This window comes from Haliaeetus albicilla, chromosome Z, assembly GCF_947461875.1.
Source record: "Haliaeetus albicilla chromosome Z, bHalAlb1.1, whole genome shotgun sequence".
NCBI lineage: Eukaryota > Metazoa > Chordata > Aves > Accipitriformes > Accipitridae > Haliaeetus > Haliaeetus albicilla.
Window position 1 is genome coordinate 35,992,080 of NC_091516.1, and position 13,898 is coordinate 36,005,977.

Here is a 13,898-nt window from a genome sequence, read left to right on the forward strand (position 1 = left end):
AAGGAGATTTTAAACTAGCTTCAGAAAGTTTGTGGCAGAGGAAGGAGCCAAGAGGATGGAACAGGGCATGACTCAGTAATTGAGGATGTGACAGAATGAGCAGTGTGGTTGAGTCTTCTGAACTCTTCTTTACTAAATGGTAGTTAACTGTAACCTTTTGAAAACAGTTCCTGTGGTTATAGGGCAGTTTTTCCAAGTGCTCTGTCAATGGGTAGTGGTGATCTCTGCCAATATGAAGCTGACCTCACTGGCATCAGATAAGTCAGTAATCTCCCAGATCTCATTCTTTCCACCCTTGGTGCATAAGGAAAGAGTACAAGAAGTAGTATAAAACAATCCTTTCTTCTTAGGCTTTTCACTTTTCATGTAGTTGACAATTCAAGGACTTTCAAGGTGCAGGTTATATACCTGCAATTTAGCTGCAAGTGTACTTGAACATTTTGAAATTCTGATCCCACTTTAAGGTAGCTTGTAATCTTGGTTCCTGCAGCATCTGAAGATGAAAATCACAACTGAATGATGGCTTTTGATGGAGTACAGAAAGTACTTTAAAACTTTTGCCTCAACTAATGTGCCTCAGTCTGAATATTGTGAAAAGTAGTTAATACCAGTTCTCTCATCACCATTCTGCTCTTAATAGTAGTCTGTAATAAGATCATAATTATACTAAGTTTGGGGTCCTATTTTTAATAACTTTCTGCTTAGCACCATGAAAGACTTGAAATTTTACTGAGCATTGCTACTGTACTGCATTTATACTGGTCTATAGTTTTCCTTCCTGTTTTTCACAATTGTGTCTTTTTTGCACATCAGAGGGGTATGGTTTTCTTTCACCCTTCTGTTTTTTTTCCTCAGTTCTACCCTGTGGTGTTTTTCTGAGATGAGGTGACCAGAAAAAGAAAAAAAACAACAACCAAATCTAAATGGTTAACTGTACTTGATAGGTTATTGGGAATTGCCATTCTCCATTTTATAAATGCTAGTTTCTCTTTTAAGCACAACCCTGAAGTAATGGTTGATTTTTCTGCTACCAGTCCTATGCAGTTCTGCACTACATTGGTTTCCCTGGTAGCCGCTGCCAAAGAAAAGTTTGTGTGAGGACCATATAAATAAAATTTTAAAATCTGAGAAGATTTCTTTCTGCCTTTGCAGTTTTTAGAAAGTTTCTAAAGTGTCTGGTTCCAATAATGAAACCTTTCCACATAACTAGGTTTTACTTACCCGTTTACTGCCTTCAAGATAAGGAAGAGGATCTGAAACTTCTGGGGATTGAAGGGCCATTTACAATGAGGATGTGTCTGTGTCAAGAGCTATTTCTAGGACTTGCTGTTTTCTGGTTTTCCTGGCTCCATGTTTTACGTGTCTAAGAAAATTGTTATCCAATCTTCAAAAGCAAATCTTTGTGGAATTCTAAAGATAATTGTAATGAAACAGAAGGAAAAAAAAATGTGTTGGGCCTTCTGGATATAGCATCATGGAAGATTGTGTACATTTGTATTATTTGGTATATCACAGAAATAACACACTGTTAAGGAGAGGAGAGGTTTTAGTTGGTTATTTGGTTGTCTTACATGGAAGTATATTCATAGCTATTATTTATTGATAGTTAGAAAGCTATGCTTGCTTTCTTACCACATATTCTGATGCAAGAAGAAGTAGGTGTTCCTTGGTAATTTACTAGTTTGAAAATCTCATTTCTTACAGTATTAACCACTGCAAATGAGAGTGAATGGCTGTTCAGTAGTACAACCTTCAAACAGAAATTTGAACTGCAAGTACACCTGGAGAGTACTTGACTTGTAATGAAATTTTCAATGCTTTTTGTTCTCTGAGGCATTTTAAAGGTAGTTACCCATTTGAACTCAGTTATGTAGTCTTTTAAAAAACATGGAAAAATGAGTGTGAAGTTTTTCACTTAATTATTCCTACTTAAACATTGAAGTGGATTGTGCCTTATAGGCAGAAAGTAAAATTGACTGTGAGATTGAACATGAATAGTGTTACTTATACCTTTTTCAATGAGATGATTAGCAGTATAGACAAACTGCTTAAATCTGACATTGTTTTATCTATTTTAAATCCTTTATCTTCAGTTGGTTTTATTCTGCTTTAAAATGGAACTATGATTCATTAGAACCAAATATAAATTGCATGCAAAACAAACTTATTTTTATTGTGCTGAGAACCATATCTCTGATCTCATTTTTTTAGTAGTAAACTATTACTGAGACTATTGCAATTCAAAAAAAAGCATTTAAGCAAGAACTAGAATTTGAAAGCATGTTCTAATTTCTGCATAAAATTAGAACCAGCTTTGTTGGGACAGTGTCTCAACTGGAAGAGGTTGGATTTCCTATAATAATCTGTGCTATCAAAGTCAGGAATACAAAAACTGCAGTTTGATCTTGCTGAAAAGCTCAAATGATAACAAAAGCAAAATTTGGCAAAACACCCTGCTAAGATCTTCATGGTGAATTAAAGTCTGGAGGTGGGACAAGCTGCTGAAGGAATCGTACATCGTGGTTTTAATATTTATGATACATCTTCAGCATTAAGCATTCCAATGTCATGTAGTGAGTGCAGTATTCTGAAAGACTACTTCCAGGATTTCATTGGTATGATTATTTGTCTTCTTTGGATCATATAGGGACTTTTCTGAGAGCTTTCATTGTTCCTGGAGACGTACCTATCTCTAAGGAAGAGTATTGTTTTCTGCAACTGATACTCTTTTAGGTGTTGCTTTTAAGCATGCTAGTGGTATGCATATTTTGCTGCCATTTAAATGAAGCGTGCTACAAGTAGTAACCCGAAAATTTGTTTTGCAGCTAGTTGACATTCATGAGGATTTTGATCGAGCAACCCTCTGATTTTTAGGAATGAATATGTGGATTGTAACATGCTAAAATAGATATGATACTCATTTCTTATCACCAATATACTATCATAGTGTTCCTTAGTTTCTTCCATTTGTATTCAAAATTGTCAATTCATGTTTTTAATAACTGGGTAGAACAAAACTTGTATAACAGTTTCAGTAATTTGAAACTGTCAAACAGGTTACATGACTGTTGATCAAAACAACTGTTATTCACCAGAGGGAATTTCCATGCAACTTCCATGAAAATAAAGGAAGGACAAAATAGTATATTTAATCTATTTTCCACATTAAGGAGTATCCCTTCTATTGCCATTGACATTACCATTACATATCATTTCTCTTTTGCTGTACTAAAAAGGAATGCTAGAGAAGTGTTGTTGCTACCACATGTCTTTAAAAATATTTAAGAGTCAAAAATGTTTGTAAATGGAGAAGGAAGCTAAATTTCCTTCAGGTGAAAACACAGGTTATGGAAAACAAATACCTTGGAAGAATCTTAGTCAGCCACTGATAATGTTTCTACTGACTTCTTCCTCCTGGGACAGGAGTTGTGTTTACTATTCTGCAGAGAGCAACAATGTAGTAAAGTTATAATACTGCCAGGTAACCTTGTGCTTTGAGACCTGACCAGGTGAGTTTTATTTTTAACATTCGGTGTAGCAAGGGCTAAAATAGTTATTTTGGCTTAAGCAAACTAGTTTTAGAAATGACCATTAGGAAACTGACCTTATAAAGTACATTTTTTTAAAAAAAAAAAGTTTCAGTACTTTTCAGTGTGTTTTTCTTTTTTCCAGTACAGCGTAATATGCTTTATACCTTAATTTGAATAAGGTGCACTAAGCTATGAAATATATTGCCATCTTAAAGCATACAGCTCTTGTCTGGAGTAGAATTTTTAATATGTACTTGTGTAATACTATGTTTGTATCTGTGTACAGAAAGCATAGAAACAATGTGGGACCAAGCAAACCTATTTCTCAGCCACGAAGAAATATTGTAGGCTGCAGAATACAGCATGGATGGAAAGAAGGGAGTGGACCTGTAACACAGTGGAAGGGCACAGTTCTTGATCAAGTTCCTGTAAATCCCTCCCTCTATCTTATAAAGTATGATGGATTTGACTGTGTGTATGGACTAGAACTGCACAAAGATGAAAGAGTTTCAGCACTTGAAGTTCTTCCAGACAGAGTTGGTAAGTTTGAGGTTTTTCTCTTAAATCCGCATACATATAAGCTGACATTTACTATTAAATGTTCTCCACTAATCTCTCCAGACTTACCCCAAGATAACATCTGACCATGTAAATGTTACTAGTCAGTTTCATTTTTGTCACATGGCAGGTAATCTAAATGCTTTATTTAAATTTTCTTGATTCCACAAAGATTTGATGATACGAGTGAGTCCAGTGCAGTCTTCTGTCTTTAAGTAGTATGCAGTACATTCTGGAGTTCTTATTTTGAGTCTTATCCTTAAGAACAACATGTAAAGTTAACACTGACATTTCTGTTAAAATTTAAACTCTAAGCCAACTTGGCTGTGTTGTCTGTTGTGTGTGTCTGACAGTAATAATGTCATGTTTTTTCCTCATGTACTTCCCCTAAGTATTTTTAATAATGAGGGGAAAAGGCATTTTCTAAGTGAGATAACTTGATTAGTAACAAGGCTTTTTGATTTTCAGAATTAGCACTGGATTGTTAAACTGCAGGTTTTTCAAACTGCAAAGTTCAGTATTTACCCAAGTAATTACTAGTTTTTAAACAGAACAAACTGTTCCTTCTTCTGACTGCTAAGCAATTGGTAGCAGTCTCTAGAGCGGCATTAGGGGGAGCCAAACCCCAAAATTTCATTAGTAACTTCATAGAGTTGTTCTGTGATTGGCGTCTCTTCCTCTTCTCCCCTGCCTGCCTCTTTCTGTCCCGTGATCTCCCTTTACCTTGCATTATGATTGTTTAATCATAATAATTTTAATAAGGGAGTACAATGATGTATTGTTATTTTAACAACATTCTGAAGTTCTGCAGTTCTTCAGTAGTAAACTCTCTGAAATGGACAGTGTTTTGTGTATGAAATTACTAACTTCCAATCAAATTGGTTTACGAATCAGATTGTTTTTCACAAGACATACATCTCTGCTTTTGACTGAATTATGCTGTCATTTCAGCTTCGTCTCGAATTAGTGATGCCCACCTGGCAGACACAATGATTGGTAAAGCTGTGGAACATATGTTTGAGACAGAGGATGGCTCAAAAGATGAATGGAGGGGGATGGTTTTGGCTCGAGCTCCTATTATGAACACATGGTTTTATATTACCTACGAGAAAGATCCCGTCTTGTACATGTACCAACTCTTAGATGATTATAAAGAAGGTGACCTTCGCATTATGCCTGATTCGAGTAAGTAGGCTGGTTACTGTTTTCTTCTGGAAACTGGCAGCTTTTTATATTAACGTTTGGCTGTGGTTTTTTTATGGACAGACAAAGATCTTGTTATTCCCCTTAATTTTATTTATTTTGAAGTATCACAACTAACAAAGGTTATAGTACAACAAAGAATATCTGTGTTAACTGTTGAAATATTTTACTTTTATCAGCAGTGACATATGCAGGAAAAGCATTTTCCATAATTATTCCTAATTCTGCTGAAAGTACATACATACTACTGTGGAAGAGTTTATGCTTGGATTTTTTTTAATGGAAACTGACAATCCAGAAGTTTTCCACTATTATTTTCTTAATAGAAGTCTTACAGCTTTTTGAAATGGCTCTTGATTTGTGTTTCTGAAGCAGTTCTTGTAGGAATAGTATTTTGGGACCAGGTCAGATTAATTTCATTGGGGTAGGTATCTTCAGTGTGAAAAACTTCTGAGTAGTTTCTTGGGGCAGAGGAGTAGTGATGTTCTGAAAATTTGTTTTCTCTCACATGTTGCAACACACCAGCAAGAAAAATACTTCAGATGAGGAAAGATATTTTTTTTACACCTTTCTTGAAGTGAAAGTCGTTGGGACTTTTCCTATTAATTTAGAGGGATTTTCATAGAATCAATATTGTTCAAGAGATTTGGATAGCGAGTACAAAAAAAAAAAAAAGGAAAAAAGGCTTGTCAGCAATACTTTTTTTATTTCTCCCATGTACCTAAAACACATTTCTCTGACAGAGGCAGTCTGGGCTTTAAAGAAAATTAGTAATTGGATAACTATAGTGGTTAGCTACATGGTGCTTTAAATAAGTATTGGTTGCAATTTATTTGTTGAGTTTGAGACTGTCTTCCTTCAGATCTAGCACTGATAAGTCTGCTGGCTAATAAACTAGTGGCACTTATTTACATAATGTCTGTAGTAATCATCTGTGTTTAGATACCCCCCCCCCCCCTTACCACCCCAACAAAAAGCAACATATCTGCTGCTTGTAAAGAGTGAGCCACAAATGTTAATGGAAAAAAGTGACCTTCCTCTTCCTAAAGAAGTAAAGCAAATTCTTTCAGATTTGAACCTTCAAATAATTTGTTCTTTGTCTTAACTATTAAAAAGGAATTAGAATGTCTTTTTGAAGTCTGTTTTGCGTTCTTCCACCTTTGGGGGTAAGGGTAGGGAAAGAGCTTACATACTTTCTTTCCATTTAAGAACTAAGTGGTTTTAGTGCACTTTTTCCATCATGCTCACCACGAGACTATCTACTGCTTGCCTGTGTCCAAAAGACTTCTAAGTATTTGCTACTTTCCCTGAACCTGAATGCTTTCCAGATCTTTTGAACTGTGTCCTTAAATCAATGATTGGATATTGAGAGTAGTATTTTTCAAATCATATTTTAGAATACCTGAAAATATGTCTGTAAATTTGGTGGAACTTGCATAGTGTTTTAACTAAAATTTCTAGGGAATTCTCTCTTCTCAAAGACAGGCTTTGCATATGTGAGGGGACCAAAATTTACATAATTTCTTTTAAGCTTTTTTTGGTGAGGGGAAAATGTATTGCTGGATCTGATACTAAAACTTTGTCAACACTTCATAATTCCCTCTAAATAAAATTTAAGAGTTTAACTTGCATCTCTGCCAAGGAAGACTCTTTAAATAAAACTGATATTAAGAGGATAATAACTGTGTATGACAGTGCATTTATAGAGGAACTGAAACAAAAATTGAAGGAGAAACTTTTTAAGTTTGTGGAAGAATCTGAAGTGTAAGTACAAGCCCATCTATTCATTCCCTGTTGTGTGTTTTTTCTCCTTTGGCAATTCTTTCACAACTTGCAGAACTGAAAAGAAAATGGGTGAAATCTGGAAGGGATTCTTAATGCAAACTTACAAAGACATTAATTGAAAAGCTTAGGATTTCTACAATAAAAGCCATATCAGGTGTGACCATTACTAAGAAAATTCTTCACTGGAATACAAAACACAAGTTTATCTGAACTAGTGAAAAAGAAGACAAGCTGAGAAAGAAGGTGTGGTTAGCTTCCAGTTCTCCAGTACAGTGCTTTTACCTTTATCCCATTTGTTCTGTGATTGGCTTGTAACCAACCCCTTGGCAATTGGCGTGTTACAAATCACACCTTTTTGTATCCAAATTTAGCATAGACATCATCTAAAATATAAGGATATTTCTGGCTAGGTTTTGCTAGACAAGAAAATAGCATGGTTGGACTTTACCAACAGCATTATTCCAATATGGAGTCAAAAGCCCCTTTTAATAGGGAGTTTACACTTCCTAACATTTTACAAGAGGTGTTTCAGTGCCTGCATGCCACTGCAACAGAAACTTTGAATAATGTCTGTGGGAAGAGGGAGGTTTAGGTTGGCTGTCTTTCTGCTAAGGGGACCCAGTGCTGCCTTCTGCTGATGGCTTAAATTCAATTACCCACAGACATTTTCTATAACTTGTGTGTAAACCTTTATGTTAAAAGATACACTTCTCTTACCAATCAGAGTGCTATTTTTGTCTTAATAAAACTGAAAACAGTATTGAAAACTCTTATGCAACTGTACTTTCCAGAAGCATGGCAATTGTTAGGTGCTTGTCTGAACAAAACTCATTTTCTACATACTCTGTATTTAAAACTTATGATTATTTCATATGAGTTTTAAAGAAGACTCTGTAGTTGTCTTCCATGCTGAAAAATTCCATTAATGTCTACCGAAGTACACTGGTTTTGTGTTACAGATGATTCACCTCCTGCAGAACGGGAACCAGGTGAAGTTGTAGACAGCCTGGTAGGCAAACAAGTGGAATATGCCAAAGAAGATGGCTCAAAAAGGACTGGCATGGTCATTCATCAGGTTGAAGCCAAACCATCTGTCTATTTCATCAAGTTTGATGATGATTTCCATATTTATGTCTACGATTTGGTGAAGACATCCTAGACATCATCGTGAACTTCTGCCAAATTTGTGGAACTATTAAATGTAAGATTTGTAGACACAAAGACTTGACTGCTTTCCAGTTTAATGAAAGCTTACATGTCCCTGCGAACCCACAATCTCTGCCAGCAAAACTGTTTTGTTCTGAATAATATAAACAAACGTGACACATTTTGTGCAAGAGAACTTCTCTTGAAGGAAGTCAGTATATTTGGGCAGGAGGGAGTTAAAAGCAAAGAACAGCTGCAAATTCAAGCTGTGTAAAGTTGATCTAGTATTGTAATCATTAATCTAAATTTTTTCATAGATTTTAACTTTTTCTTCAACCTTGCACTCACTTGTTCAACTGCCACATGCAAGTGTAGTTTGATATTTTGATATGCCTTCTTTTGTAACATTAAATTTAATTTCTTGGCTATTGGCAGTCCTTGTTTTCAGGGTTGGGACAGAGGTGCCTACTGAAAGGTTTAAACAGTTTGTGCAGCATGGAGGAGGCCTAACCCAAGTAACATCAATCTGCTGTGTTTCTACACTTTATTTCAGATTTAGCTTTTTAAGACCTTGCAGTACATGGAGATACTTGTGCATTTTTACTAGTCACAGGGCAGTAGGATATCAAGTGTTTGACTTATGCACCTTTCAGTGAAAAGGCTTTAAACTATTAAAAAATATATTTAATCTGTATAATCAGTTAATTAGAAAATGCAGGTTAATGGCCCATATTTACAAGTTGTAGGAACCAGTAAAATACATGCAACAAGGCTGCCTTCAATCCTAAATGTTGTACTTCTTTCTTTCTTTTGTTATACACACTTCTTAGCAAAACCCAAGTGCTTGGTGCCACAACTTTTAACAGTATATATGCTACTTCAGAAGACTTTAGACTACGCATTGGCAGTCAGTAGTCTCTCATTTAATATCAAAACCTAGCAACCTGAATGTTTGTGTGTGGACTTAGAAGCCTAACTAGTTAATATTTTACATGGTAAATACAATCTTATGCCGGGGGGTGGGAGGGGGTGTCCTTTTACATTGAAGACTTACTTTAGAGAAGGAGAAGCATTTGTTGCTTTCTGCTCAGTCTGTTGCATTCCTGTTTGTTTGATTTGGGTTTAACCATTTTGGTTCAAGAAGGCATCTTCCCAATTTATTCTTTTTCTGGCTTTTCCACATAAGGAGTGTCCGGACAAATCTACAGCTTAAACCTGTTGTTGCCTTTTGTGGTGTACATTGTACTTGCTTTGAGGTATGCTGTTAACGTGAATTTCATTCTAAGAACACTAGAGTTCTGCATGCCAGTGGTGTACTATCTAATGGAAGCTATAGGCAGTCTCAGTGGTTCAGTCATCTGCATTAGATTGTGGATGTAAATAGCAGCCCACAACAGCAAAATCCTTTCACAGTTTTAATCTTGCAAGATAGTTGTAAATGAAAATTAGGGTTTTTTAAGTGTGGAAGCTTTTAAAATTTATCAGAATTGCAACAACAATAGCACAGCAACAAAATTGTCATGTTACATTAAGGCAGAGCTCTGCAAGTTTCAAAGAACTGCTTCACAGAAATACAGTATGTGAAGACAGTGAACACTGTTGATGGAAGGAACAAATACTTCGATATCCAACCGTATGCCGTTAGTGGAGTGATGCAGGAGAGGTGCTGTTAATCAGAAATCAGAGGTCTGGATGACCTCTATTGTGGGTATTCTTGATATTGAAGACTCAGTGGTTTAAGCCCCTTTATGTCCATTGTTTTGCCTGATTTCATATTTTAGCCTTAAGGCTTGTGCCTCATTATGCTGTTGAATGGTAATAAATACTCTCCATATAAATATGATACCTTAATTCTTTGTCCATTGCTACTATATTGCATTATGTCCGGTATTTCATCATGGGCAACCAAAGGCAGGCTATTGTCTTTCAGTGAATAGCTTCTCAATGCAGTCCTTAAGCACTAATATCTGAGTGTTCCTTGTGTTTTGAACAAAGTGAGCAGATTTGCAACACAGTGTTTTCATCCTGCAGATCTGTTATGTGTTTTCTATTGACTCTTAAGAGTCCTGCATGTAAATCTCAAAGCTGAGCCTGGCTCCATGAGCCCAAGTTGATATTTGTGGCACACGAATGAGTGAGTGTATTGATTATACACAAGATACACAAATAACCAAGTACACTGAACTTTGGGCTATATATCTGAGGAATACAAGGTTTGTTTTGAAATATCTGAGGTTTAGGTCTACTGGAACATTTTTAGCATTAGGCTTGCATTTGTGGGTTTTCTGCAAGCCTCTTGAATACACCATGTATTCTGCCAGTTAGAGAATAATCTATTAACTGTAAATTTTATGATTGTTTTTAGATGTCCCCATTGTCTGTTGCGTGTTTATTTTCATCGGGTTTTTTTCTCTTTCCTTTTTTTTTTTCTTTTGGTAGCTTAAACCACCTTTTTGAGGCTTGAGGCTAATTCCACTCCCTGCCCATCTGCTTTGGGCTTTGTTTTAGGCTCATGTTTCAGATCTGCATGCAGTGCTTGCGTTACCCTGGTAACTAAATGTTGGTTCCTTGTTATAGGGGTTCAACATTACTTCCAAAATCACATAGGGCTTGTGATGGCACAAGCCATGGATCTTTGTATAAAAGTTATTCGCCTTTCACATTTACCTGCTGTAGTATTGTTGTATATTGTGTGTGTGCGTGTGTGTGATGTCAGGCTGCCATGTAAAATTTTTTAAAAGGGAAAAAAAAAATCTTAAATGCAGACCATCCTTTTTTGCATGCTTAGAGGGTTAGAACATTCAATGTAACAAACTAAAGTTGCATGTTAAAATGTTTAGGTTTTTGTTTTGTTCTCTTTTTATTTTGTGTTCAGTTTTTTGTGAATTTGCTTATTGTGCTGTTTTAATGGTTGTTAGTAGGATTAAATGCACCGGTGAGACGAGCATAGTGCCAACAGAAGGTAATTTTCCAGTTGTATGTGTCATACAGCATTTGAAGGGACCATGTATTCTGTTAAAAAATAAAATTGCAGTTGATTAGCAAAACACTACATTTTTCTTCTTTCTTTTGAGTGCCAAACCCTAAACTATGTTGGAGTAGAGTATGGGGAAAACCCTTCTTATTGCAACAGGTGGAAGCCTTCTTTAAGTGAATTATTTAAAAATGGAGGCTTTATCTTCAGATAGAATTGACTAGTTGCTTCAGGGAAAAGAATTATGATAAAAACAGTTTCTGGTTCCTTGAAAATGCTGTGCTTTTTGTATTTTACATCATTAGTGCAATTTGGATGGTTCTTGGTATGTGTATAGTTCAAAGGTCTTCGTGTTCACATTTTAAAATTAGGTAGTGACTTCATCTTTAGAGCTTGGTTTCATTATTTTTATTTTATTTCGAACAATGTAGACAGTTCCCTGTTCTCTGCATTTAGAAGTATAAACACTTTAAATCTGTTACTTAATTCTGTAAGTAATTTTTATAATTATGATGTAACTCTATCCTTAAAACATTTAAAATAAACCCTTTATGTGCAACTTATGACTGTAAACTTTGTTCTCATGAGCAAAACATAGTGATGTGATTTCAGATTGTAAAGAAGCAGTTTCTTCAGTTTTCTAATTAAAAAGGAAATGCTATTTTAATGCTGAGCTATATATGCTGGTATAATACTTGCCCTATGAAGTAAGTTTGCTTGCAAACTTTTATTCTTTCTCCAAGTAAGTATAAATGCTGATAGGATGGAACTTGGCTAAGGTAAAACATACTGCTTAAATTGTACTTTACCAAACGCAGAAAAACTCCCCTCCAGGGGATTATGCAAGTCTGTGAAGGAGCCTCTATTTCCAGAGGGGACAAAATATTTCAGCAGTGGAGAGCTACAGAAGCATTTGGTAGTGTTTAGGTGATACATTTATATGCTTTGAATTAATAAAATTCAATCAAGCACATTTTACTGATGATAAAAAAGCAAAGTTGATCCAAATTGAAGGTGATGAGCAGGGAAGATAATATCACCATGCTGCAGATTTTTTTAAGTCATATAAGTCGTTACGATTAATGCATGAAGACTTAATTGTTTCATGTAGTTAAATTACTAAGGCAGACTTTCAATATTGAACAGATTTTCTTTATTCCTATGTCTTTTCTGATAGTAAAGGGGGAAGTGTTATATGGATACCCCAAAATACATTTTTTGGCACCAAGCTCATTAGATGTATACTGAAGATCTTGGAGCATGCCAGCATGCAGTTGGGATGAATACCCAAGCCTCTTCAGTTCCCTTAGTTCAGTGTCCTGTTTATTGTATCCTGTTGCCTGACAGGCTGGTCCCAGTGAAGATCTATATTGTGTACATCTGCTGATTAGGGAGAGTCTAAGACTTTACTTTAGCAAGAGTATTGCATCCAAAAAGCAGGTGTTAATCTGTGTGAGCTGGCTACATTAGAGTATAGTTAAAAGTAGATAGACTAACACGTTGTGACTAATGCCTGAACCTGTTCTGTATTACACCTGATAAACCAGCCTCAGTTTTGCAGCATCTCTTTTCTCTTCATAGAGGAAAGAGCCTTACAAAAAAACAAAGACATTTTTATTCTGTATTACTGCAGTGATGAAACTGCCCCTGAAAGGTGGTTACTTACAAGCTCATTTACAAGCAGCTCGGATGTCAATGCTGTGAAGATGGTCATGTCCCATGAATTTAGGAGGGTGGGGGTGGGAGTCCTACCCAGAGCTGCAGCTTTATTACTACTGTACTCTACTTTCACATGTGTCAGGTTCCTCCTTGTTCATGTGAACAGGTTATATTTTCAGAAAAAAATAGCTTCTCTCTCTGTTCTCGGTGAATTATTTATTTTGAAATTAATAATTTTTTAATTACTCATGCTGTAAGCAGTTGATCCACTGGTAACTTCAGTGGACTCCATTGTTTTTCAGAAAGGATAAGCTTTAGTAAGGATATTTTGGAGCAGGCTGTGCTGTTGCAATTTAAGATCATTAAGATCTAAAAGGAGAAGTAAGAATAGGTAAAGGAAATGGCAGGTATGTTCTTTCATCTTCAAGCACTGGATAATAAAAGATTTTCCCTTTTTTTTGCACACTTAGAAGCAGAACATGGACATCTGTACATTTACTTTGATTTGAACAAACTTCTTTGGTTTCTTCTTAAGAATGTTCCACCCAGACCTGACATGAGGGGCATATTTTTGTTAATAAATGAAAATAACACAACTTTACACTACTTCAAATGCACATTCATGTTAATCAAAGTGAATTCATGTAAACAGCCATGGTTTTGGGAGGGGAGAGGGCTGGGTGCTTGTTAGGGGTTTTTGTTTGGGTTTTGGGGGTTGGTTGGTTTTGGTTTTGGTTTGGTTTGGGTTTTTTGTTTTACATTTGTATGGAAGATTGCTCAGTGACAGGGCAGGTAGTCCTTCAAGTATGAGAAAGGAAAGGTAAGATCCTTACACATTTCACTCAACTGGATTTTGGGCTAATGATTTTTAGACCTGCTGCACTAACTAGCTACACATGGTATATACTCACCTTTGAACTGGACTGTGGGATGACTTCTTAAATTATCCTCACAAAGACTTCTACCACTGGCATCATGTACTGGGAACACTGGTTGTCCTGCTTTCCATAGAAGTTCTAATTAATTTGATTTTTACAACACTG

At 35.8% G+C, this 13,898-nt stretch overlaps 1 protein-coding gene across 5 annotated transcripts in view; it reads left to right on the forward strand.

Annotated features, from left to right (window-relative positions):
• Positions 1-11,759, forward strand: part of SPIN1 (spindlin 1) — a 56,088-nt gene extending 44,329 nt beyond the window's left edge. For all 5 annotated transcript variants that reach the window (XM_069776051.1, XM_069776050.1, XM_069776053.1 and 2 more), the window contains exons 4-6: positions 3,817-4,070; positions 5,040-5,273; positions 8,036-11,759. In XM_069776051.1, the coding sequence (XP_069632152.1) occupies positions 3,817-4,070; positions 5,040-5,273; positions 8,036-8,235 (688 nt within the window). In that variant the 3' untranslated portion in view covers positions 8,236-11,759. The remainder of the gene's footprint in view (positions 1-3,816; positions 4,071-5,039; positions 5,274-8,035) is intronic.
• The last annotated feature ends 2,139 nt before the right edge of the window (positions 11,760-13,898 follow it).